Source organism: Peromyscus eremicus, chromosome 23 (genome assembly GCF_949786415.1).
Source record: "Peromyscus eremicus chromosome 23, PerEre_H2_v1, whole genome shotgun sequence".
Lineage (NCBI taxonomy): Eukaryota > Metazoa > Chordata > Mammalia > Rodentia > Cricetidae > Peromyscus > Peromyscus eremicus.
Window position 1 is genome coordinate 2,106,221 of NC_081438.1, and position 27,391 is coordinate 2,133,611.

General features: G+C 55.2%; 1 protein-coding gene across 2 annotated transcripts in view; it reads left to right on the forward strand.

Annotated features, from left to right (window-relative positions):
- The window catches only part of Tpst2 (tyrosylprotein sulfotransferase 2), a 35,494-nt gene that overhangs the window by 1,746 nt on the left and 6,357 nt on the right, over positions 1–27,391 (forward strand). Inside the window, exons 2-4 of one of the 2 annotated variants that reach the window (XM_059249367.1) lie at positions 21,624–21,695; positions 24,782–25,693; positions 26,939–27,137. In XM_059249367.1, coding sequence (XP_059105350.1) covers positions 24,813–25,693; positions 26,939–27,137 — 1,080 coding nt within the window. In that variant the 5' untranslated portion in view covers positions 21,624–21,695; positions 24,782–24,812. The remainder of the gene's footprint in view (positions 1–21,623; positions 21,696–24,781; positions 25,694–26,938; positions 27,138–27,391) is intronic. The other variant, XM_059249368.1, reaches the window with a different exon arrangement.

Genomic DNA, 27,391 nt, shown 5'->3' on the forward strand with positions numbered 1-27,391 from the left:
TGCTGGAATTAGAGGCCTATGCCACCTGCCTGGCTTGAGGGTTCCCATAATCCTGAATATGTTTAGTCTCTTCCAAAGAAGTCAAGGCCCTGCTGGTTTTGATGCATTATGTTATAAATGATGATTTCCTAGTTCATGTTAAAACAAGCGTCTCATTAATGGACTGAGAGTAACCAGTATGTCATTGGGCCAGTCCCTGGAACCTGCACGTTAAGGAGCAGTGAGGATCAGATGTGTGGTTGGCATCCGAAGTACCTGCTAGTGTTGGGGCCTGGACCTGCCCCCTCCTTCCCTCCCTCTCTCCCTTCCTCCCTCCCTCTCTGTGCTTGGTGAGGAGAGGCAGCAGAAGAGGTGGTCAGTCAGGGCTCTTCCCACAGAAAGGGAGTGTGTGTGTGTGTGTGTATGTGTGTGTGTGTGTGCCTGTGTGTGTGTGTGTGTGTGTGTGTGTGTGTGTACAGGGTCTCCTGTGAGTCAGACTGGTCTTCACTATGGAACAGAAGATGACCTTTGACTTCTGATCCTCCTGCTTCCACCTCCTAAATGCCAGCGTTACAGGCACGCACCACGCTACTTTTATTCAGTGCTGGGGGTGGAAACCAGGGCTCCGGGCACGCTAGGAGAGCGCTCTGTCCACCGAGCCACATTCCTTTTATAATTATTGTGGGTGGTGTGTGTGTGTCTGTGCACAAGTCCATTTGTGGGTTTGGGGAGGCCAGAGGTTGATGTGGTATGTCTTTCCTCTGTCGCTCCCCGTCTTGTGTTTTTTGAGACAGAGTCTCTCACTAAACCCAGAACTTGCCGTTTGGCCTAGACTGACTTGGCCAGGGTGCCTCTGGGACCTGCCTGACTCACAACCACAGCTCTGGGATTGCAGGCCCATACTGCTGAGCCAGGCTTTTTTTTTTTTTTTTTTTTTTTTTAATACAAGGTCACACTGTATAGCCTTGGCTGGCCTGGACCTGACAAGTATCTGCTGGAATCAAAGCTGTGTGCCACCGCACCCAGCCTGTTCCAGAGAGGCTGGAGTTCCAGCCTCTGGTCCTCAGGCTAGCACAGCATGATCTCTCACCCACTGAGGTATTCCTATAGCCCTGAGCCACATTCTTGAAGGGAGTCCGATTTCTGAATCGGTCAGTCTCACCTTCTGGTAGTCACCTGTTGCAGAGTTTAAAACACTACCCTGCAGGTCCTGGTCCCTAGGTCCAGCCTGGTGTCACCTGGCTATGGCTTGACAGAACTGGAAAAACAGAGTCCCAAGCACTAGATATAGCTACTACATTCTCCCTGAGTTCCTTAGTGATGGAAGCAGTCTGGGGAAAGGGAGATCTCTAGGCCTTGTGTCCCTGTTGCGGGGAATGGGTGTGCAGCCTCAGAGCTTGCCATGGTGATGATGCCTTGGACTCCTGGAGGCCGCCAGGGCATTGTCCATGTGGCATCGTAGGTGTATTTGTAGCTAGAGTGTGGGTGGTGTGGCTTTTTGTGAGTTTAGGTATGGCTTGAGTGGCTTTGATTTTTTTCATGTGACGTCACAGAAGCTCCCCTGAGCAGCAGCAGTCTGTGCCTGCCCCCTGCCCCCCAGGCCTTGCTGTCTGTGAGGCAGGTACTGTGCTGCATGGGCCATAACTGGCCCAGCTGCAGGCATACCACAGAGGTGTGGGGTGCCCCTCTCTCCCATCCTGAGCTGCGGGCTGAGGAGGAATTGTGGGCATGAGTCATTTGAAATAGCTGGAGGGCTGGGCCAAGCCCCAGAAATTGCTGGGGAGGACCAGGGAGGCCATTATTGCTGAGGAGATGATGGCATCTGTGGCCCGGCTGCCAAGTGGATTCTCACATCCACCAGGCTCTTGACCCGGGCTGGTCCGTGGCAGAAGGCTGGCAAGGTCAGAGAGCTGGCACAGCCTGCATTGTACCACCAGTCCGCTTGAAAGCAAGGCCCGGAGCTGTTGCTGCTCGGCTACCCCTGGACTGAGTTTGCAGAGCGGAGTACCAGTAGCTGCCACCCCCTGGGGACAGGAGGGGATGGTGACATAGGCTGAGCAGGACAGGCTCTTGGAATCCAGAGCCGGCCCTTGAGAGCCTCAGCTTCCCCCTTATCAAAGGCAGTGATTACAAACCTGACTGACACCCACGGGGCCAGCTGTAGTCCTTTAACTCAGTCCCCCCCACGGCAGAGGCGCAGAGCGCAGATGGCCACGGTGGTTGCTGCAGGGTCACCCAGCTGCCAGGGTGGAGAGATGGCTTTGAGGCCAAGGCCGTCCCCACAGTTTACCCTCCTTTCCATCTCATTTCCCGCTGTGAGGCCCGGCACGAGCCCCTGGCCTCAGCGGTTAGGAAGTATCAGCCACTCATGTTGTCTCTCTGTCTCACTTCCTCCTGAGTGTCAGGGTGGACAGACAACAGGGCTCTTGGTCCCAGCTCCCTCCAGATGGCTGCGACTTGGGGCAAGGCGCTGCCGCCCTCCCCCACTGGGCCTATTCTTCCTACTAAGGGAGGGTTTACTTCGTGTGCTTTTTGTTGAGTGATGTGGCTTTTCTAGGTTGGTCACTTGGCTTTGTAGTTACGGGAATTGAACCTAGGGTCCTACGCATGCTAGGCAGGCTCTCTCCCATTGAACTACAGCCCCAATCTACTTCTCGCGTTTTATTTCTGAGATAAGATCTCACTAAGTTGCCTAGGCTGGCCTAGAACTCTCTCTGTAGCCTAGGCTGGCGTTGAACTTTGAATCTTCCTGCCTCCCAGGAGTTAGGATGTCAGGCCTGTGCCCCTGGACCTGACTGCTTTTCTGGTTTTAATTGAACTGACATTCAGACATTTGTAGAGAAAAATTAGAGTTCTAAACTGAGCAGCCTGAGGTTTCCTGGGCTGCCCTGATCTCTGTGGTCCCCACCTGTCCCCCGTGTTACACACTCAGGACTGGCCCCGGGACTCTGTACTGATGTCAGAGAGCTTCAGGGTTTCGGGGATGGCCAGGGCCTGCCTTGTATTTGAAAGCCTTGCTTAACATCTTTTGACACTGCTTTATCTTCCGGGATGTTCTCCAGAAGCATCCCGACCCTGCTGCTGTGCCATGCTCCTCTGATGGGTGTCTGTCTCCGTCTTAGTACACTCCTCAAGTCACAGAACACCTCCTCGGTGGGTTTAGATCTGGCCTCAGCCGAGGCCCTCTGCTCCGTCTCAGCAGATGCACGTCTGATTCTGGGGTGCTTGAGTCTGAACCACTGGCTGCAGGGACAGTGTCTCCTCCCCCTGCTCGGTCCTCTTATTTCCCAGACACTGAGGGTGGCCGCTGGTCAGTTTTCAGAGGCCACACAGGCTTGATTCAGGTTGTCGTCAGAGGCAGCCAGCATGCGCAGGGTCTCTTTTGCCTGGAGAGAGACCTCTGTGCTGGACCCAGAAGACACCGGACACTCAGTAGCTGTGTCTTGCATGAAGGCATATTGCAACTCTCTAGGAAGAAGCTGCTACCAAGATCCAGAAGCAGCCAGGGCCCCTTGCTCCTGGAGTCTTGGGGACTGGGGTGGTTAACATGCCTCCCCCATGCTGCTTTCTAAAGAGCACATTTGAGAGAGTGACGGTTTAGACTCGAGGCTGTGGGGACTCAACCCTGCCCCGCGCCTTCTTCTGGAAGTATGCTCACTGACTGCCTTTTCTCTATGGCTGCCACATCACAGAGTCCAGTAGTTCCCACATCTTCCCAAATTTTCAGTTACTCTATGTCAGCAGTGGTCCGAAAATATTAAATGGAAATTTCTAGAAATAAGCGGTGTGCTGAGAACTTGCCCTGATGACTAGGACTTGACACGCGTATCGCCTTGTGTGTCCACAGTATATATGCATATTACCTGCATATATACTGCATACCTGCTAGTCACTTCCTAATTATCTGTTATGACAACGGTTGCCAATACTCCTGAAGATTTAAGTAACCTGACTTTACTCAGTAATTTCCGCAAAGCGCAAACTTTCATCAGGACATTTATTATAATAAATTTTATTGTCATTCTTGTTAATCTCCTACTGAGTCTGTTTTGTGAATTGAACCCCATGCCAGGTGTGTGTATAGGAAAAGAACTGTACCCGGTCAGGTCTGCTGGCCGCTTGCAACATCAGAGGGCTGGTGTACTCAGGAGAGTGGCCACAGGATCTTGGCGCGCCTGCGGCATGCTGTGCAGAGTGTCAGAGATTGCAGGCATGTCCCTACGTATGCTGGCTGCCTCTGACGACAACCATGTCATGTGCCTTCTGTACTTAGCTCTTCATGTTGATTCTCCTTAGCTCAGCTCCATCAGGAGTAGTGCTGTGAGCTCCATTTCTATGTGGGACACTGGCCAGGATCCCTGGGGAAGAGCCTGAGCCGAAGCAGGTTGGGTGGCTTGAGGTGGGTTCGGTGGCCAGCCTGTCATGCCGTCACAGAGCCCCGGGCCGTTTCAAGTTGCTTTCTGTCTGTCTGAGGCAGATACTCCCATATGCTTCACAAATGTGTGCAGACCACAGTGGGAGTTAGGGGCTGTGATGGGTCCTGAAAGGATGTGAGGTTGAGAAGGGGGTGCAGCGGGAAGTGGTAAGGCTACCCCCCAAGCCACCAGGGAGCCAGACCCGTTGGGGGTGTGGTACAGAGATGGGGTAGTCAGGGAGGCATCCTGGAGGGTGGGGTAGTCAGGGAGGCATCCTGGAGGGTGGGGTAGTCAAGGAGGCATCCTGGAGGAGGAGCTGTCTGGGCAGAAGAGGGGCAGGTTTTCCAGAGGGGGAGAGCCACACCTGTGAGAGTTGGCAGGCGTGAGGCCTGCGCATGTGCTGGAGCTCAGTGCATGAACTGCCGCGTTTGTGGGTGTGTCAGGTGGTGGCACGTGCAGGGGGGGATGCTTTAAAACTGGAGTCGGTTTGAGTTAAGTCAAGGCAAGCCTCAAGTACTAGGCTGGATTGTGCCCTGTCTCAAAGTATCAGGGAGTGTTGGGGTGGGGAGAACGAAGGAAATAATGTTTTTAAAAGACTTGAACCATTTAATAAGAAAAGAATCAGGAGTAGAGGGTTCTGGGTGCAGCGAGATAACCCTCCTTAGCATGGGCTTTGGGGACCGTGACAGGCACTCGGGGCTCTGTGCCCTGGGAAGCCCTGACTGCGGCATCTCCTCCAGTCCCCTGGCTCCGTGAGATAACCCTGTGGGCACCGGACTGAGGAAGCCTTAGGCTGCCTCCCCAGAGCCTCTTCCTCAGAATGACTGTTCCTGTCCTGTGCCTTCCATGTGTGTCTCTCCACATCTCTGTTGCCCTCTTGCTATCTCTTCACCTGTACCTCTGCCCCTGCACGCGTGCGTGTGCCCACACACGCACATAGGGGCCACAGAAGGATGTTGGGTGTCTTCCTGTGTGGTTCTCCATCTTAGCTTTTGAGAAAGTGTTACTCACTCAACCTGGGGCCCACCATTGCACTAGGCTGGAAGGCCAGCAACCCCCTTCCTGTGTCTGTCTTCACCCCCCATCCCCACCGCTAGGACTGCAGATGTCACACTCCTACCTCGGCTTTTATGTGGGTGTTGGGGATCTGAACTCGGGTCCTCATAGAGCACAGCAAGCGCTTTACCCACTGAGCCATCTCCCTGCCCCCCTCTCCCATCTCTCCCTGCGCCTGTGGCCCTCCAGTCATCTTCTCCATCTGTCCCTGACTCAGTTTCCCCAGCCTCTGCTCCCCCTCTCAGTGTCTGCCCACTGTGGTGCCCCTTGCCTTGTGTCCGTGTCGTGTGTCCCCCCCCCCCCTCTGGCTTCTTCTACACACACACACACACACACACACACACACACACACACACACACACAGCCCTTCCTCTCTCCCATTTCCTTTGACTCCGGGTGACATCCTGCCATCAGTTCCATTCAGACCCTTCTCTTGGAGCTGTGGGGGATGTTGATATGGCTGTTCCCCAGGCCTCCCTCCTTCCTGCCCCAGGGCTGTGGGAGGAAGAGGAAGCTGGGGTTGGCCTTGGGAGGGTGAGTTGGGGGAAGGCTACTCTGGTCTGAGTAGGCTCCAGTACTCAGTGTGTGGATTACTAATCCTCGGGACCCCTGACACCCGCACACAGTAAGGCCTTTTTTGCCCTTTGTCATTTAACTCTGTTCAAGCACATAGTAGGCCCACAGTGCTTTTTTATTTTTTATTTATTTATTTTTTTTGGTGGGGGCAGGGTTTCTCTATGTAGCCCTGGCTGTCCTGAAACTTGCTATGTAGATCAGTTGGCCTTAACTCACAGAGATCTGCCCTCCTATGTTTCTGTCTCAAGTGCTGGGATTAAAGGCGCATGCCACCATACCCAGCACATATTTGTTGGTGAAGAGTTTGGAATCTGGGGAGAAAAAAAGTGTTAAAAGCTGAGGCTAAGCTCTTTCTTTCCTTCAGGGGGAAACTGAGGTCTGAGAGTAAACAACATGCTTAGTGTTGGAGTGAGGAATGGGGGGTAGGAAAGCCAGCAAGTCAGGAGGATGTTCAGCTGGTGGGTGGGAGGCCTGCTAGGCTGTCCAGGAGAAAGCCCCCCTGGGAGGGGGGAAAGACCTGCAGGCCCCTCTGGGGATGCGACCCACATGGTCCCTGTTGGAGCCCTGGCACTTAGTAAGGGTGCTGGGGTGAGCGGGCACACGGCACTGCTTCCCTGGGATGGAGCTTGCTGTCTGCTGCCCCGTTCAGCGGGAGTCACCTCCCAGGATCTTCGTTGCTGCCAAGTGTCCCAGCGGGCCAGCGCGGCACTGGTGCTGGTGGGGACTAGGGCCACAGCAGGCACTGGAGTGCCCGTGGAAGACCCCGCTTCCCCCAACCTCTTCCTACTAAAACCACAGGTAGGTACTTTTTCCCATGACTTCTTCTCTGTGAAATGCACACTGGTCCTGAAGGCCCGTGGTGCGCTGGAAGCCCCCGTGGGGCCCAGCTGTGTGCCTCCCTGCTCCTCCTGCATCCCCAGTCCCAGGCTGGCTGTCCCTGGCTAACACTGAGTATCCCCGTGGACCTTGCGAGCCTTGCTAGGTCTCGGCTGCCTCTCCTTTCCTGTCTCCTTCCCTGAATTCCCAGATGATTGGTGATCATGCCCCTGTTGCAGCTCTTTCTCCACTCTCCCTGCTGTCTGTCCTTCTCTGACCCTCCTGTGGGCCTTTACCGACACCACGAAGGTTGCTGTGGGCGTTACCCTTAAGTGGTACCTTGGTCTGTTCTCAGATGTCAGAGAAGAACCTCACAGCCCCTGCTGGGAGTGAGGGCTCTTAGGCCAGGTCCAGGGCCCATCTCCAAATTCAGGTTTTACGGTTCCGTGTGGTGTGGCCTTGGGTCATCGGATTGTTTTAGTGTCTCTACATCATCCCTACTGTCTGGTTGCCGTGACAGAACGTCTGAGGGATGCAACTTAAGGAAGGGTTTATTTTGGCCACGGTTGGAGGGCTCAGTCTGTGACAGCAGGCTGCAACAGTATGAAGTGGCCGGTCACATTGCGTGGGTGTGAAGGCTGGCACTCACTCTAGGACCCCAGCCCATGGGACGATGCTGCCCTTGCGTAGTTAGTTGGACTAACTGCTCAGTTAGTCCAACTCAGAAACGCCCTCACAGATGTGCCCAGACGTCAGTCTCCTGGATGCTTCTCTGTCTTGTCAAGTTGACAGTATTAGCCATCACAAAAGAATAGTGGCACTCCTGGCCTCCACGGGCTCTGTGAGGGGACTCATAATGCAGCTGACCCTGCCTTGAGCACCAGACGTCCCACAGCGAGCAGGGCAGACCTTGTTCCCTCCCCTTGGAGAGCTAATGTGATGATTTGGGGAAAGGGTGGGCACCAAGAGGCTGGTGAAGGTGGTGGTGTCCTGGGAAGGAGGCAGTCCAAGGAAGCGAGCTGGGGTGGCCCCAGTGGAATGCCTCGGGGGTCACTGTGCTGTCCTCACTTGCAAGAGTAGACAGCCGGGGTATGGCGTGGGAAAACTGGTGTCGGTGCAAGGGCAAGAAGGCACAAGAGCCAACGTCGGTGTGCACACCGGTGTTTGCTGAGCCTCTGGAGTGTGACCAGTCTTCCGGGGAGGTTTTTCTGGGAGCCCATGGCCCCTCTGCCTCCAAGTGTTGTTTTTCCTGTGCCAGCTGCAGGCGAGGGGAGGGGTGCAGTGTGTGGGCCACTTGTCTGGGAAGGCAGAGGCATGGATTCAAACCCAGATTCTCACTCTGCCTGGATGTGAGCTCAGGCCCTGCCCTCCTGTGCAGCCACAGGCTCCAGGACTCACAGGAAGGACAGCTGTTTGCCTTACGTTCATCATCAGAAAGCCCCCGGACGGGTGTGTGGCGGGCGGGTCACTGTCCCAGGTGTAGTGTAGGTGTGGTGATAATGCATATTCCAGAGCATGGGACACCCTGCTCTTGTCCTGGTTGTCTTCTGGTTCTGTTTTCTGGGATCTGAGCCCCCACCTTTCTGTGGGGACAAGGAGCGTCCGGGAGAAGGGTATAGAGGACTCAGTGATGGGCCTGTCTCTAGCCAACTCTCAAGTCCTCTGGCCTGCCAGGCTCTGACCATGGGCACCTTGGACAGTAGTCTCACCTCTTCTGGGTGGTCAGTGTCATTGGAACTTCTCGAGGACCCACAGGTGGCCGGGTAGAGGGAGGCTCTCAGTGGGACTTCTTGATGGCTGATGTGACAGTTGCAGACTGTGGTTCCTGAGGATTGGATGGTTCTTCACCCATTCTATAGAGCGGGAGACTGAGGCTCAGCAATGCTGAGGGACCCTCTCTGGTGGCGTTTGACTGCCTGGGTAGCCAGTGTCTTCCCATAGACTCCTCAGAGCCCCAGCCCTTAGGAGAAGGACCCTCACCCACTCCAGATCTGCCCTGTGCCTCCTGGGACTTAGTTAAGTGTTCTTATTCTGAGCAGTTTGGGGTTTAAGAGGCCCTGTGACTTACCTGTTTTTTGTTGTCTAGGAGCAGGTGAGGAGGAGAAGGAGGAGGAGGAGGAGGAGGAGGAGGAGGAGGAGGAGGAGGAGGAGGAGGAGGAGGTCAACTGTCTGTCTGGGAGCGTTAGGGAGGTGGTCCTGGTAGGTGCCGTCTCAAAACTGACTCAGTGTCTGTCTCCTCTGTGTGTGTGTGTGTGTGTGTGTGTGTGTGTGTGTGTGTGTGTGTGTGTGGCCCAGGTTAGCCGCATATTTGCTGTGTAGCCCAGGGTGATCTTGAACTCCTGAACCTCCTGCCTCAGCCTCCCCATTCTGGAATTTAGGTTTGGCATCAGCACGCTGAGCCCAACCTATCTAATACTTGCGACCTCCTCTTGAGCCCTGGTGCCACCCTGTAATGACATGTCCCAGATCCTCATAAGATTAAAGCCCAGTGTGGCTGGGCTGAACCACAGAAGAGGTGGAGCCCATCCCGTTGGGGACGTTACACCCCGCAGTGTCATCCTCTGTCTTTGTTCCTGTCGTACCTGCCCACTTCTTGGACATAGGCCTATGCAAAGCTTCCACAGTCGTGAAGCAACAGGCTGAGGTGTTGGTGACGCCACCGGCTGTGGTGTTGGTGACGCCACACCTCCCAGGGAGTAAGGAAGGGGAAGTTGGCTGGCGACATTCTAGGTAAAATCTGCCAAGTAAGCCTGGACCTTCCTGTAAATACACTCCAGAGTGCCCGTCCTGTGTGAACACAGGTGCACCTGCGTGAGGCAGAAGGGGGCCCTCACCTGGAGTCTCTGCATAGGACAGGAAATAGATTTGCTTAGTCGTGTGAACACCTGTTTGTCTGAAACTTACGCTGGGCTTTAAGTGAGTCTGTATGACTGAGGTCTATAAGTGCCTGTCTTGCCAGGCTGTGATCTGAGTCGAAAGGAAAACGAAAGTCCATCCCACCTTCAGGCACAGCTGTATCCAGGCGCTCTGCCCCGCTCCGCTCTTACACTCCGTCTCTTGGGGATATCTCTCTGTAGTTCTCTCTCGGGCAGCCCTCTCCCCAGTCAGAGCTGCCAGCTTAGCTGTCTCCTCCGCCAGAGCAAAGCCAAGTCCCCAGAAGTTCCTGAAAGCCCCGAGGAATTGTGTCCACCCACCGTGAAACTGCTGGGCTGTGCTCTGTCTCGGAGTCAGCAGATGTCCAAACTGTAGGGTGCTGGGGCTGCTGCTGTGAGGAAGGAAGCCTCTGTCCTGTGCTGCAGGGAAGCTGTGTTTCAGTGTCCTGTTGACAGATGGGGAGAGTGGGCTCCAGGGACACAGGCCTCTTCTCTCGCGACTCTCTTTGTCTAACTGGTATGTGAGGAGCTGACGGCCAGTGGAGTGGCCTCAGGTACACGGATGAGCCTCTGGTTTATTGGGGTCTGTATCAGGTGTGGAAAGAGAGAGGGAGGGGGCAAAAACCTTGTCCAACCCCTCAGCCCACGAGGCAGCCCTGTGGGGAACAGCAGGGCCAAGAGCAGTTGTCTGGGAACTCGAAGAGACGGTGACGGTGTGGGCGACTCGGGGCTCCTGAAGGTGAAGGAAGCTGGAGTTGATAGCTGGGGTGTCCCGGGGACAGTTGGGACTTGGCAGGGATATAGATCAGCTCCCGATGATCCAGCAAATGGCTCCCACAATGAAAGTGCCACAGCTGATGGCTGGACCCAGGAGCCTGGTCTCAGGGCTCCACGTTGCTGCCTTGTTCTGCCTTCTGGGTTGATTTCTCCCATTCACTGCTGCCTCTAGGAGGCCCTGCGTGTCTAGCCTTACATAGCTTCATCCTCTAGAACAGTGGTTCTCAACCTGAGGGTCAAACACCTGCGTGTTAGATACTTACATTATGATTCATAACGGTAGCAAAACTATAGTTATGAAGTCGCAGTGAAAATAATTTTACAGTTGGGCGTCACCACACCGTGAGGAGCTGTACTAAAGGTTTGCAGCATTAGGAAGGCTGAGAACTGATCTAGGAGATCCTGTGGGAATTTCCATCTTGTTTCCATTGACCTGGTCCGGTCATGTGACCATCCTGAGCCACCTCTGTGGACTAGAGATGGAGCACTGTGACTGGACAGGCCTGGGTCACGTGCCTTCACCTGGAGCCTGCTGAGAGAGAAGAGTGCAGGGCTGGAGGGCCAGTCTGCGCAATGATGGGGTCTGAAACAGGAGCTCAGAGTGCTTGATACACCCGTGTGGGGCGGTGCCTCATACCCCCTCACAGTGGAGGGAAGTCGGGGGATCCAAGGGGCAGGGTGGGTACACAGGAAGTAGGTACCTGGGTTGGGCTCACAGAGGGGGTGGTGCACATGGGTCCCAGTTTGCTCCCACATGGCAGCTGGGACAGGAATGGAGCTTGGGGTCTAGGCGCTTGAGAGGGAAGGGGCTATGTATTGGCCCTAATGTAAGGGCTTTGGTATTTTCTTGTTTTGGAGGATTGCCGGATGGAACAGGGTGAGGGATGAAACCTCTGCTTGGTAACTGTCTCTTGAGGAATGCTCAGAGGCCCAGACAGGGAACATGGAGTTCCATAGGCCAGCTCTATGAGGGGAGGAGGCAGCGAGTACTGGGGGACTGTCAGGGTTGGGTGGGGTCTGCAGTGGGGGTTGGTGACCGCAGGTTGCTGAGGAAGGTGGATGATCAGAAAAGCCCTAGAGAGGCAGGCGAGATGGCTGAGTGGGTAACGGGGCTTGCTGCTAACCCTGACGACCCACTTGGTGAAAGGAAAGAACCCACTCTCGCAAGTTGTCCTCCAGCCTCTACAAGCATACCGAGGCATACATAACCCTATACACACATAAATACATAAAATAAACATTAAAGAGAGCCTGAGAGGAGGTGAAAGGTGAGAGATGGAAAATCAACCAGGTGAGTGTGTGCGTGTGCGTGTGCGTGTGTGTGCGTGTGTAACAGTGAGGGTCTGAGGAGCCGGAGGGGAGTGAACCGAGTGAGGCCTGTTGGGGACCAGGGCAGGGGCAGCGGTCATGGTGGGGGAGCACACGCGGACACAGGCCAAATGTTGACGTCAGGCATCTTCCTCAGCCATGACCTCCTTATTTCTGAGGAAGCTCGCAGCGAGCCTGGCTGGCAGCCAGAGGGCCCAGAGATCCTTCCGTACTCCTCCCCAGGCCCGGGGTTACAGACACACTTCCACGCCCAGCTCTTTACGTGGGTGCCGGGATCTGAACCCGGGTACTCACGCTTGTGCGGTGAGCACTCCCCGTTGTCGTCCCGATTTTCTTCCCTTTCGTCTTCTCTCTCCTGTTTTGTCTGGCTGCTTCTCACTTGGTAGCCCTGGCTGCTCCTGGGAACCCAGCTGAGCAGACAGGGCAGAATCAGAGGCCAGCAAGGAGTCCTGAAGAGGCTTGGGACAGAGTGGGTGGTAAGAAGTGGGTGCCGATATGCCGGCACCCCACATTGTGGGTGGTGACAGCAGCAGATTCCAGGCTGCGTTGATGGTGATGTGGCTTGGTGACCCAGTGGCGTGGGTGGTGAGAAGAGAGCACCCCTGGCAGATGTAGGTAGCCTGTGCAAGGACAGTCCGTACCCTCTGGTCCCAGACATTGGAGGTGGATGTCATCAGGAAAGACCCTGTGAGTGTGTCCCCACATCCCGGGGTGGCTGTAAGGACAAGCAGGTAGTTGGTCTTGGGCTTGCCCATAGACCGTTGGCCCACAGCTGGTTTATGGGGTGTGAGGCCGGGGTCGGTGCCAGGTGCTGAGGTGTGGGTGGCCTGACCAGCAGCCTCAGCCTGTGTAACCATTACGTGCCTGGTGCCTGGCACCGAGTGCGGATGAGAGTGAATGAGAGCTTGTGTGCTCCTCAGGAACAGGGTGCCAACGGCAGGTGCCGGGCCAGCAGTACTGTGCCTCAGCCCTGGCAGCCTGTGACTCCTGAGGACTGAGGGTACCTTGTGTTTTTGACTTTCTTGTATTGATTTTCCATTCGTAAAGTCCACTGTCATGGGCTGGTCTAGTCATGTGACTGTTTGGCATCTTCTTCCTGGCCAATCAAGCATTGTTTATTGATCTGTGATCATTTGTTTGTTCATCTGGTTGGTGACAGGCACCCAGGTTGTTCCCAGCAGAGCCTGCTGGGAGAACTCAGGACGTGCACTTTGAAGACTGCTTGATATAATTCTGATGGATGTGCCCTTGGCCAAGGACATTCTGAATGGCAGAGAATCGTCACATTCAGCACGGTCTGTGAGGTCTGAGTCTGGGGTCAGTGCCAGGTGCTAAGGTATGGGTGGCGTGACCAGATGGCCAGGTGTGTTACCCATATATACACCTTGGAGCTGGAAAGCTCTGTTTGTGCCATGTCCTTGCCGACACTGAGGTTACCATCATCTTCTTCAGACAGAACGATCCCATGATGCCCTTAGCCCAGTTCCATGATAGGAAGTACTGAGTCCTGGTTCTTGTGCTTGGCTTACAGTTTGGGCAGGCTTTTTCTCTTTAACCTGTCTGTCTGCCAGGCTGCCTCACTCTCTGCCTGGCCAGTTTCACTGAGCTCTCTGTATATCCCGGAGACACACCACACATTTCCTCTTTCCTGCAGAGCATTGTTTGGTCAGTACGAGGTGGAAATGGGAGGTTTGAGCCTCAGAGTCCTTGGTGTGCCAGGCCTAGAGGTGCAAGCCTGTATTCCTAGGTGCTCTGGAGACTGAGGTGGGAGAATCATGAGGCCTGAGGGGGTGCTCAGCCACAAGTGGGTCCACCATAAGAGTCACAAGCCACCTGTGGCTGTACTAAGGGCTGTCTAGATGTCAGTGCAGGTACCCACATCACTCTTGGAGAGCTGCGTGCATTTGGAACCTTTGAGGCATCAGATGCCCCTTGTCAACTATAAGCCTTAGGAAGTCTAAGTGTGGACCTGCTGTCTCCCCTGAAGGCGGTTTCATGGTTGAGATGTGCTGGAGGCACAAGGTGGACCCCAGATTCAAAGATTCCTGTGCTTAGATAGGAAAAGCAGACTGACTGCCTTATTCAGGCATGGTGCGGTGTACCTGTAACCCCAGCACTCGCTCTTCGCCCAGCTGGTCCTCAGTCCCGCATGACTGGACATGAGCAGGCACAGGGCAGCCTGGCCACTGGCACCCAGACACCTTGCCCACAGGCCGTCTCCTCCCTCAGGAACACTCTGTCATTTGCTGGTTTTCCATGATTTCATGTTCCTAGAAACTATGCAAGTCTGAGTGACTGGGCCAGTAGGCGGCCTAGGGGTCCTGCTGGGGCTGGATTCAGAAGGCGTAGCTATCGGCCTCGGAGGTGACAGATGCCCGGTTGTTTGTCCGAACGCCTCCTTCAGTCTAAATCGCCAGATGGGGGGAGTCGCCAGCTTGGTGAAGACGGCAGAGCCAGGCAGCCGAAGGTTGGTGTGGTGGGAAGGCTGTGGTGTTTACATTATCTGTGATGCAGGGAACGAGCCAGCTGCAGCCTCGTGTCCTTCTGGCTCCCTCTAGGGTCCTCTGCATGGAGCCGGCAGGGTGTCTGGTGTGCAGATGTGGGAGGCTGTTGAGGGACAGACCCAGGTCCTTGGAGTGGGACTTGGCATGCTCCTGGTGTCCCATCCTTTACTGTCCAGCAACTCCCTGGGGCACCTGTCCCATGGGGCACACAAACAGGGTCCTTTCAATGGGTGGGTTGTCCATCAAAGACAGAAGGAGCCTACATGTCTGCCAGGATGGCGTTGTCTGAGTGAGTGGTGTGTCCATGCAAGGGTGTGGGAACATTTGACAAGCACTGTGGATCCTGCGTGTCCCGTCCCCCGAGAGCACCGCTTTGCACAGGCAGTTCACCAGTGTGGCTCTGGGCTGGAGCGGGGCCTGGTGTGCAGCAGATGTTCAAGCAGTGTGTACCAGACCCCGTGTGATTGACATGTAATATGGAAAAACCTTGTTTTTCTGTTGCCTATGAATGACCTGAGGCCTGAACCTCTGATCCCTTGGGGTTGGGGCTCATTGGTGGAGGACATTTGATAGCATCATGACCTCCTCCCCTCCCGGCCCCTGGTTGTCACAACCAGACCTGTCCTCAGACATTGTCACCTGTCCAAAGAGGCAAAATCATCCCTTGGGGTGTGATGACAGTGAGTGACCAGGTGGTGGGAAGTCGGTGGCTGCCAAGTCCTGACTTGTGTTAGTCTTCAGATTGAGCCTCCCAGGCAGGCAGCCTAGCCTCAGTGTGCAGACGGGGAAACTGAGGCTGCTTCTTTTAACTGTCCCCCTCCCGTGGCTGGACCTTGGCAGAGCAGAACTACATGTGATCCCAGCCTGTCTAGAGACTTTCCCTGTGCCCTGAGCCCCCAGGCCTCATGGACCACAACCTCCGTGTTCTTGTGATACCACATGGCCTTGTGGGAAAGAAGCAAGCAGAGTACTGACTGAGGAAAAGACAGAGTGGCCTACACAGATGAGCCCCATGGGCAAGCAAGGGTGGGCGTGCTGGTATGGCGAAGGACACTGTTCCTTCAGGGTTCTCGGGGTCCACCTCCAGCCGCCACACCCCCTTCTGCTACGCCAGGGGACACTAAGTCTCATTCAGTCTCACCCACTCAGCTCCGAGTCATGGGGGAGGAGCAAGCACAGGCTACCCTCATTGGGGTGCCAAGTGACTCGGGCTCCAGCATGTGGGGTGTGTTATCTCCCTTCACCTCCTACCCTCCGGTCCAAGGACTCCACTATATAGACATGGGGCCAGCCCCTCCGCTTTTCAAACGTGGACCATGGCCTGGGTGGGACTCAGTGATGAGCATTTTCTCAGCGTGCATGGGGCCCTAGGTTCATCCCCAGTTCTGCAGAATAGTAACAAATTCTAGGTGGGGGTACCAGTTCAGGCACCAGATTATAGTAGGTCCTGGCCATGGAACTTGGCATAGCCCAAGTGCAGAATTCACCCTCCCCTTGGAAATCTCATGGGGAAACTGAATCCCAGAGCAGAAAGTGGCCTGGTGTATGAGCAGTGCAGTGGGATTTGTGCCCAGGCTGCAGGACATTGTCCATTCCCGGACTGTCCCCTAAAGACCATAGACTCAGAACTTTCACAGGTGGCTGGCTGAGTGGAGGCCACTGCCCTCAGGATACCACAAGAGAAGCCTGCATGCTCCTGGAAGTGGCATTCCTCTCCCCCTGTTGCCCTAGATCCCACCTGGAGTGAAGGTGGAGGCAGCATGGTCTCTAAGCCCGGCCCAGGTTGTGCCTTCCTTTAATCCTGACTCTGGCAAAGGGGTTCAACCTCAGAGCCTCTTGGGCCTCATCTGCGATTGCGTGTCCAGTGCTGTCCTCACAGAGCTTGAGAGAACTCACTACACACACTAGGCTAGCCGGAACTGCCACTTAGGTCCCACACTGTAATGTCAGCATTTGAGAAGCTGAGGCAGGAGGATTTCTGTAATTTAATGCCAGGCTGGGTTGCATCGTGAAACTGGACAGAGATTAGCACAAGGGTGACCCGTGAGGAAGCTGTTCTGAATGGTGACTTCAGAGAGGGAGAGGAAGGGGTGTTTTTTTTTTTTTTTTTTTTTTTTTTTTTGTGTGTGTGTGTGTGTGTGTGTGTGTGTGTGTGTGTGTGTGTGTCCCACATTGTCTCCATCATCAGAGATGGGTCATAGCCAGGTGTACAGGACTCCGTACCAGTGCTCAGCCCCCACCCCCAGCTTCCTGCTGCCTGGGGACAGGATCCTGTGTAGGTGGTGTGTGATTGCAGGAAGCTGGGCTCCTGCAAGGTTGTCCTGACCCTTTCCTGCTTGTACTGTCCTGGACAGGGACCTCGAGGCCTCTTGGCACAGAGGCCCAGAGCGAGGCATCGCCACGGGCCCAAAGCTAGGAGCCGAGCAGGGCACTGGATGGACTGTCCCCAACAGTGTGCGTTAAGCAGGGCAAAGACTAAGAGCTCCAGCTTCACACACCTGGGATCCATCCACCTGTGCCTTAGTAACGTGTGGTGATAGTTTTCTCAGTCTGTGGGTCCTGTGTTAGATCCAAAATGTATGCAAAACTCACAGACCCACCTGGGAGTCTGCACACCGAGCCGTAAGTCCCAGGCCTGTTTGCCACACGGCTTTGTGAGGTACCCAGCCGGAACACAGCCTCCTACCGTCTTGTGTTGGTACCTACGTTGACTTTTGTGCTGAGTCAGAGTGCATCTGACCTTCAGAGGCCTTCACTGAAGTGGCTTGTGAGCTCTCCAGGTTACACACAGAAGCTGGGGGTGGGACGTGTGTGGGACAGGAAGCCACTGTTGATCCCACATAGCAAGACTGTGTCTGGCTTGATTCCCCAGTCTTGATGGGCAGACAGGGTGTTGGGGCAGTGGTGAAGACTGTGCCAGCCTTGTCTGAAGCTGTGTGGTTCTTGTGACTCGCTTTGTTCTAGACATCTGTGTTCCTCACAGAGAACTGGCGCAGACCAACCCAGGACTCCAGCCTTGGAGTGGAGAAGCAGTGAGAGGATCAGACTCACTGCTCCCCACTCCTACCTCACGCCTCAAAGGGTGCTGGTCTGGGCCTCCGAAGGGGAGGCAGGGGTGGCATTGGGGTCCTGCCTCCATCAGTCTAGGTAAAATTAACAAATTGAGTCAGGGGCAAGACCCTGGGCCCCAAAGAGACAGGTGGCTTCCAGTTGTGTGGCCTTGGGCTGCTCACCCGTCTGAGTCTTCGTAGGAAGTTGATTTGTAAAGGAGAGTCATGGAGACCGAAGGTTGGCGCTGCAGAAAGGAAGCAGTGTCTCTGGAGCCCTCCCCCTCCATGCCACACTGTGTGCCTCCTCTCCTGTGCCACCCTGCATGCCCTCCTCTCTACCACCCTGCATGTCCTCCTCTTGACCACCCTGCAGTGCCCTCCGCCACCCTGCATGTTCCCCAAGATTAGCAGCAGCCATGGCCTGAGATGCTTCCCCCACCCTCTCACTGCTGGCTTTCTTGGGTGGCTCCCCTTCGGAGTGGGTCAGTGGTCTCTAACACCTAGGGTGTCAGAGTGTCAGGGGTATCATAGACCCCGCCATGGGGGAATAGAGTGGTGTGGGAGTGAGATGGCCTTGCTGCTTGGTAGTTTGAGAGTTGGTTCCCTGGGGGCAGGACCACACAGCCAGTCTGGGTTTGTGGACAGGGACCCTGGCCCCGCCCAGGGCCACTTTACTGTGAGCTGCAGCCAGCCCCATGGACTATGAGCTCCCACTACTCACAGCTCGTTTTTCTTGGGGCCGTCTTGATCTGCTGAAAATGGAGAAAGGCCAGTTTAGAAAGTGCAGGCGGCTTTGAGCCAAAATGTCGACACACTCTGTGGGTGCCTGCTCCTCAAACTGGCTGTTTCCTTCTGCCCTTGGTACCTGGGCTGCGTCTTTTGTTTGCTTCTGTCAGAGACAGACTCTGGTGTAGCCCTGGGTGGCCTTGAACTCCTTGTGTAGCTGAGGGTGACCCAACCCTCCACTGTTGTCTCCGGCCTCACTGAATCCCACTAGTGTGAGTGGTGCGGTCACATAGTAGATGCCCAGGAAACAAGCGTCTGTCTGGGGCAGGCGGTTCCCTCAGAACCCTCCACACTTGCTCCCCCTTCCCTTCCCATGACCCTTGGGCAGCCTGGGGACGAGCTGAGAGCTGGTGTGAGGCCCCCATTCCCTCGTGGCCCATTTTGAGAGCTTCATGACATCGGGGTGGGGCAGCATTGAAGGACGGAGCTGAATTTGGAAACTGACTTTTCCGCTTCCTCAGCTGTGTGGTTTCTGCCCATCGTGACACTTGGGGACCACAGCCTCTTCCATCAGCAGATGGGGACAAACCCGCCTCGGGGCACCGGCCATGGCAGCACTTGCGTTGGGCAGACGCCCTTGCGTGGCTTCCCTGACAGCCCCTCCCTGTGTTCCAGGAGGCTGCTCATATTTGCACTGCTGTTTCACGTTGAGTGTGGAAACACCCAAAGGCATCGTCAGCTCCGTTGCTCAGAGGAACTCAGGGAGGTTAGGCAGTGATAGGCCAGGCCCACACAGCTGGGTCTGAGTGCAGGCAGCCTGTACCGTTTCTGTGCCTGGCACACAAATGGAAAACCTAATAATCCCCCGACGCCCTCATCACAGAGAGACATTGTGACCAACAGCACCAGAAGTGTGTTTTAGGAGAAAATGTTCCCTGACAGTCAGGACTCTGCAGGGAGCATCCGAGTGTGTCACAGTCTCTGCTACTGTTTTGGGTGCCAGTTAGTTTGCCTTACTAGTGATTCCGCCCTGGGGCACAGTTACACTTGCCCTGCATCCTCACAGACCCAGCTGGTCCTTAGAAGGCAGGGCCCACTGTGCAGGCGCAGGGCCGATGGGAGTATGGGCGAGGCAAGATGCAGATAACCCCTGGCTTCGTGTTGACTGGCGACCTTCCTGTGAGGAGAGAGAGCTGTGGACCCCACCTCTGCCTCTCACTGTCCTCTGAGTCTGCGTTGTGTGGAAGAGCTCAGCACTGAGTAGAAGGTTCCAGAATAGAGGCTGACAGTCTGGGACTGCTCTTGTGGCTACTGTTCAGGCGTTTGTGGTGTACTGACAGTTTCTAGGCTGCTGTTCCTGCAGAGTGCTCTCCCTTCTCCCTCCCCTCCCCCCCATCGCCTGTGCTCCGACCACAGACATGAAAGGTCTTAGTATTTGTGCACACCCTCCACACACTCTGTCGTTTTCCTTTATTATTGTATGTGTGATGGGGAGCGCACATGCCCCGGGGTAAGCATGGAGGTCAGAGACCGACTCTGTGGGGTCAGTGCTCTCCACATCTCTGTGGGTCCGGGAACTGAACTCAGGTTACCATGCTCGTGTGGCTGGTGCCTTTGCCTGCTGAGCCCTCCTGCCGGCCCACCTCTGTGTACTGCAGATCACCTCAGATTGATCTGCACCCCTGGTGCAGTGTAAATGCAGTGTGATAGTTGTTCCACACTGCCGTCTAGGGAAAACAGACAAGAAGGCCACACATTCCCCCACAGAGGCAGTCTCCCCTCCAAGCTCAGATGAGCCTTTGCACATAGCCCCTCCTGGTGCTGAGCACACAAAGCATCCCTTGCTCTGGGACCACTGAGGCTGGCTGTCATTTGTCACCCTGATGTAGGTCAGGACTACCCAGTATGATGGTCCCCCCGGCACCAGTGGCTTCTGAGCCTTTGGCATATGGCCTGTGCAAAGCAAAGTGAATTTTAACATTTCATTTGGTTTGGGCTGAACTTGAATCCAAACGTCTTCTCAGTCCCTGTGCAGTGGTGCACAGGGTGCCCTGCTCTGAGATGGACAGCCCATCAGTCGGTCCATGGCTGCAGCGAGCCTGTGTTCTTTGCGTTTGGTTGGTGCCAGCTGTGGGGTTGGCAAGCCCGGGGCACACTCGACATTTCCTCCTGCGGGCGGCCGGGTTGGCTCCAGCTGCTTCTGGAAGCTTCCAGTGCCCTCCTTGGATTGCTCGGTTTCTTCCCAGGGGAGTCGGCCACCATGCCTAGGAGTCCCGGGCCTGAGCATCTTGCAGTGTAGGACAAGGTGGGACCCCTTCTCCAGCGGGGCCTCATTGTATTAACAGGGCTGGATTTCCAGAGAACAGGAAAGACACAAACGAGATAAATGATAAGGTGAGGAACGAGTGAACTCTAGAGATGGAGAACAGACCAGGCAGCCACTCCTTCCCATTGGGACACAAATGACGGTCACTGCTGGCATTCCAGGTCCTTCTGTCCGGCTGAAGCTTCCAGCGGCCCCTGTTTACACACTAGGGGAACTGAGACTCTGTACCGTTCTGTACCGTCCGTACCGGCATCTGAGACAGGACCGAGGAGGGACGTGGAATGTCAGCTGTGGATGTGTGTCTGTGAACTCTGCCCGCTCCAGCGGCAGGAGCTCCTTCTCTTAGATAGGGGAAGTGGGAATTGCGTGATGGTAAACCACAGGAGTGCAGTGTACCTGCCAACACCCCTTCCCAGGCTGTGAGTGCCCTCTTGGGATGCCAGGCCCATGGGGACACAGCCTCTGCCTGAAACACGGTGTTTGAGAACTGAGTTATGAAGTCTCACAGACCAAGATGGGAAGTGGATTCAGTTAGCTCTTGGGTCAACTGGTGAGAGGAATTCTACTCTTCTCCATCGGGCTTTGAGACACACGTGACTAATGCAGACACTGAGTGAGTGTTGGGTGGCGGAGGCTGTGCATTATCTGACGACAGGCAATGCCATACCTAGGTACACGGTACCCTTTGGAGCTGCACAGTGCACCGCCTGGCCAGTCATGCCCAGCATTCCCTGGGTGGTGACAGGCGTGCTGCTGTGTTGTTTGCTTTTCCTGACCTTCAGGGCTGAGAGGATGGGAGAGGCTGCAGGGACTCGGGATCTCCAGGTCAGCAGGACCCTGTGATCTGAGCCAGCGAACTCCCTAGAACAGTGGTTTTCAACCTTCCTAACGCTGTAACCCTTTAATATGGTTCCTCATGTGCTGGTGACCCCCACCCCAACCTTAAAATAATTTTTGTTGCTACTTTATAATTTTGCTGCTGTTATGAATCGTAATGTCAATATTTTTAGAGATAGAGGTTTGCCAAAGGAGTCGCAACCCACAGGTTGAGAACCACTGTCCTAGAGGACCAGGTGACTCACCGCAACAAAGGTCTGCCCAGTTTCTCCCCTAAAGGCCAATGTCGGGTGCCTCTGAGAGCCCGGAAGCCCCTGTGACTCAGCTATTGCTGACACAGCATCTCTGTTGATCTGCAGGACTGTGGGGACAGGAAGCCGTGCTGAGCAGGCTCGAGGACTGGTGCTTGGAAATGAGGGTACCCAGGGGAGGTGAGTCCACCCAGAGACCCCACTGTCCTGTGTTCCCCGCCAGCATCAGGCGGGTGAGCTTTCTGCCCAGCTGGCTAGTTAAAATACAGGAACAGCTGAGTCTGGTACACCGGGAATGCCAGCCCTCAGGAAACTGCAAGTGCACTGTGGGTTATGGACAAGCAGGGCAGTGCTTGTGAGCGCTCCCTGCAGGCGGCATCCAATGTTCATGGTGTAATGATTACCATTGCTCTCCTTGGCTGAAGGGAAAGTCTCTTGTCTATGTTGCGAACCAGCAAGTTGCCGAGGCGGGATTTGAATCCAGTTCTGCAGAACTCCTGCCAGCTGCCTTCACTGCTGGGACAGCAGTGGCTCCTCAAAGCTGCCCTCATCCCACCTTCCTAAGAAGAGTTGTTTTCTTCCAGACAAGCATGGCCTTGACCTTGGTCAGGCCTGTAGTCCTGGCTGTGTAGCTCTGAGCATGTTAGAATTATAAAAACAAAATGCAGGCAGAATGTTTGCTAGACTTCGGATTCTGAAATACGTGAATGACATGGGGGCAAACTGGGTGTGTGATAACCATTCGCTGTCCTGTGTTCCCTTTTCCTCTAGGGTTCCTGTGTCAGTTCCCAACCACAGGCCCACACATGCATGCACGCACACATGTATGTGCACACACATGCACACTGTACTGCCCCATTCTGCAAGCAACCTACAGTTAAAGCATACCCCCCCCATACATACACATACACACACACACACACACACACTACCTTTTTACCCCTAAGGGTGAAATTCCAGCTAAGGTGTGGTTGGTGGCTTCCTTGGCACAATAGTCATTGCAAGTGGCAGAGTTTGGATCTCAGATCCACCGGGCAAGCTTTGCGAACACTTGAGGCATCCTTAGATATCTGAGTGGCTTTGTGCCCTGGCCAGCCTGCTCTCTCCCCTAAAAGTGCCTTGGAATCAGTTTTTCCCATCATGGGTCCAGAATTGAAGTGGGGAGCAGCCCCAGCATTGGCAGAAGAAAGTGAGCTGTTTTTCCAGGGAGAGGCCGTGCTGTGATCTGATGCTCAGCTTGCTGGCCCTGGGCCAGGTTTATCTGCCTTGGCAGGCACTTCTCAACCTTGCTGTGGACTGTCCTCAGTTTGAGTGTGGCTAGCTGAGTCAGAAGTGATAGAACTGGGTAAATCTGGACCCACTCAACTGATTCCAGCAAAAGGCTCAAGGGGCAGGCAAGGAAAACAGGCTCAGAGAGACTGGGGCCAAGGCAGAGATGGGTGGAGTGGTCTGAGATGGACAGAGAACACCCACTGTCTGTGCCGGCCTCCAGCTGTGGAGCCTGAGTGCTGGCAGTGATCTGGGCAGGGGCTGAGAGCAGCTGGCTCTGCTTTTCATGGGAAGCCCCTGTCTGAAATAAAGCACTGCTGGATTCCTACCCTCTGATCAGCAAGGCCTGGGGAGATGTGTTACCATGCTCCAAGCAGTCCCCCAGCTGCCTGGTCCTTAGCCTCCAGCATTAGAGCCCGGCAGGTGCCCTGGAGCCGACCTCAGACTTGGTCTGGCTCTTTTTTCTGTCCTCATTCTGTTCGCTTCCCTCTGGCCCCAGCAGCCCTCGCTCAGACTGCTTCTCTGCTCGGAGCATCCTTCCCAGCGGCTCAGCCCCGCTGTGCTAGCTCCCTGCTAGGATGTCTCTTCCTCCCCTCTGAGTCCCTCTAGCAGCAGCTAGCTCATCATCACACCACGCATATCCCCCGGGAGCTCCCCACTTCTTCACCAGGACCTGTGCTGTGGAGGCCGCCGTCCTGGCCGCCTGCCTCCCATCTTCCCAGTCCTGGGCTTAGTGCACAGACTTTAGTGCCAGCTTGGTGAGCATGTCCCAAATGCAGATAAAGGCAAGGACAGTGTTGAAGGAGACTGTCCCCTGCCGTGCACTATAGGGCAGGCCAGTCAGGACGCTGGCTCGGGTCCTTCCTTGTTGGGTAGCCTCAGTTTCCTCCTCTGTATCAGGCCTGTGCAGGGAGCTGGGAACACAGTTCCGCTGTGTGTGCTGCAGGAATCAGCCGACCTGTGGTTATGGGTTTTTTTTGTTTTGTTGTTTTTTTTCTAAGACAGGACCTCCTCTATCTGGAGCTGGCCCCAAATCCCCAACCCTTTTGCCTTCACCTCCCACATGTCGGGGGTCACAAGCATTAGCCACCACACCGGGTTTATGTGTCCTGGGGAGTCAAACCCAGGGCCCTGTGCATGCCAGGCAGGCCCTCCACCCACTGAGCTCCGTCCCAAGCTGTGAGCACCCTGCCTCACTTACCAGATCAAGGTCACCTGATAGGGCTGATGAGAAATTAATCCAGGCTTGGGTTGGAGGGGCCACAGCAAGACTGAGGCTGTGACAGCTTTATTGAGAGCAATCAGACTTTTTATACCTTTATCAGAAACAGAATGTGGTGGGGATTGCCAGGATCAATACAGTTGTAACTGCCAGGATCCAATGCTGTAAACTATACAGGGTACACCAGCTTAGTGTCTAAGACCAATTGTCCTGTCAAGCTTCCTTGACTGCTAAGGGACTAAGGGATCATACAGGGAACACTCCACTGCTCGAGGGAGTACCTCAGTTTGTCAGGAACCGAAAGGCACGCTGTGCCCCATGAGCCATGGACTCTAACATGAAAAACCTACGGCATGTGCTTCTCAAGGCAGCTAGGCCACGCCAACTCCACAGTTCCCAGACCAAGCCCTACTTTTTATTTTTGATACAGGCAGGCTTGAACTTGGAATCCTCCTGTCTCAGCCTCCCAACTAGCTGGCATACAGGCTTGTGCTGGTGTTTCCAACATTTTAATAGTAACCTCCATCACCATCCTTTGTTATCAGTTGGCCAGCTGAAACACTGATCAGGAGCTCCAACTGACTGACCAGGGCACCAAAGCCATGGTGGTGGAGGATCGAGTGCTGTCCGCCTGAGGCTTTGGAGGCCGCGGTAGTCCTGGGGGGGGGGGGGGGAGGCACCAGGCAGGGGCTACACCTACATGTCCCTGAGCTTGTCACCTCAGCATCTAGTTTGTTTCCTGATGGGCCTGCTGACGCTGTCCCTTTCTCCACAGATGCACACGAGGTAGGCCTGCTGACCCGTCCATGAGGCGGGCCCCCTGCCTGGGCCTGGGCCCCTGGCTGGGCATGCGCCTGACGGTGCGGAAGGTGTTGCTGGCTGCTGGCTGCGCACTGGCCCTAGTGCTGGCTCTGCAACTTGGGCAGCAAGTGTTGGAGTGCCGGGCGGTGCTCGGGGGCGTGCGGAACCCACGGAGGATGCGCCCGGAGCAGGAGGAACTGGTGATGCTTGGGGCCGACCAGGTGGAATACCGCTATGGCAAGGCCATGCCGCTCATCTTTGTGGGTGGCGTGCCTCGCAGCGGCACCACCCTCATGCGCGCCATGCTGGACGCGCACCCTGAGGTGCGCTGCGGAGAGGAGACGCGCATCATCCCCCGTGTGCTGGCCATGCGGCAGGCCTGGTCCAAGTCTGGCCGGGAGAAGCTGCGGCTGGATGAGGCGGGTGTGACGGACGAGGTGCTGGATGCCGCCATGCAGGCCTTCATCCTGGAGGTGATTGCCAAGCACGGGGAGCCGGCTCGCGTGCTGTGTAACAAGGACCCCTTCACACTCAAGTCCTCCGTCTACCTGGCACGCCTGTTCCCCAACTCCAAGTTTCTGCTAATGGTGCGTGACGGCCGGGCCTCCGTGCACTCGATGATCACTCGCAAGGTCACCATTGCAGGCTTTGACCTCAGTAGCTACCGAGACTGTCTTACGAAGTGGAACAAGGCCATCGAGGTGATGTACGCACAGTGCATGGAGGTGGGCAGGGACAAATGCCTGCCTGTGTACTATGAGCAGTTGGTGCTGCACCCCCGGCGCTCACTCAAGCGCATCCTGGACTTCCTGGGCATCCCCTGGAGTGACACTGTCCTGCACCACGAGGACCTCATTGGCAAGCCTGGGGGCGTCTCCTTGTCCAAGTGAGTGGGGCCCCACAGCTCCTCCCAGGCTCCAAGCGGCAGATCAAGTCTGCCCTTCTTGAGCTGTGCTACCTTAGGCAAGTGTCTGTGCCTCTCTGAGCTTCAGCGTCCTTCTGTGTCCTGGGGAAGGGTTTGGGAATTGGGTGACTGAAAGCAGAGTCTGGAACCAGGTGGGCCTCTCCTTCCCTGTAGCCTTCTGCAAAACTCAGACACCATGAGGAAAGCGTGCGCTCAAGACTGAAGGCCCGGCACGCTAGGAAGCTGGCGTCCACAGGGGTGTTCAGCCTGACCTTAGTGTTTGATGTTTTCTTTCTTCAAGGACAAATTTCTCAAGTTAGTCACAGATATAACAAGTCACTTTTAAGGAGACACAGGCTGGGCTGGCACATGACTCAGTAAGTAAAGGGGCTTGCTGTGCAAGCCCAGACACTGAGTGTGATCTCAGAACCTACTCAGAGGTGGAAAGAGAGAAGCGACTCCACAAGGCTGTCCTCTGGCCTCCACACATGCATCCTGGTGATGCCCCACACATGCACATCCTGTGCATGCACACATAATAAATAAGTAAATAACACATACACATCCTGTGCATACACACATAATAAATAAATAAGTAAATAACATACACATCCTGTGCATACACACATAATAAATAAGTAACACATACACATCCTGTGCATATACACATAATAAATAAATAAGTAAATAATATACACATCCTGTGCATACACACATAATAAATAAGTAAATAAATCGTAATAATGAAAGGGACAGGGGAGTGTAAAAGAGCCAGTGGGGTGAAAGGTCTGCCAGGCAAACATGGTGGCTGATTTCAGCTTCCCCAGCCCCCACATGAAAGCCACACGTGGTTGCAAGGAACTCACAGGACAGGAGTCTGGCGGGGAGAAGGCAGGTCCTGGAGGTTCACTGGCCAGCCAAGCCAACACAGCGAGGTGAGGGGGAGAAGTGATTGAGGACCTCGGCATCTGGCTTCCACATGTACTACACACATGTGACATGCAGGTATGCACACAGACACACGCACACTTGAAGGAAGCCGCTCCTGCATCACAAGCACACAGCTCTGCTTCCTGGTGTGTGCCGCTTCCATGAGGCACAGTCCCCTGCCTGCACTCTCACAGCTGATGGGGCAGGGCTGTCCAGGGGTGCCCTGCCTGACTGCTGCCCTGCAGCCACAGAGCAGAGGGTGTCCCCCAACCTGACGAGACTGTCCTTTCTCCCCAGGATCGAGCGGTCCACAGACCAGGTCATCAAACCCGTGAACTTGGAAGCACTCTCCAAGTGGACCGGCCACATCCCTGGGGATGTGGTGAGGGATATGGCCCAGATTGCCCCCATGCTGGCTCGGCTTGGCTATGACCCGTATGCAAACCCGCCCAACTATGGGAACCCTGACCCGATTGTCATCAACAACACACACCGGGTGAGTGCGTGTGCACACACAGGAATGTGAGCATAGGCTTTAGCAGGATGTGTACTCCAGTCTCAGGGCTCCTAAGTATCTGTGTTCTGCCCGATGGACATAATGGTACCAATGTGGGTGTTTCCACTTTGGCGTGAGCAGGGGTCAGCAGGGGTCCTCCTCTCCCTGTCCTCTCACGGCAGATCTGTGACTTATCTCAGGACATACTTACCTTTCCTTCCTGTCTCCCTGGCTCTTTTTCTTTGTGTGCAGAG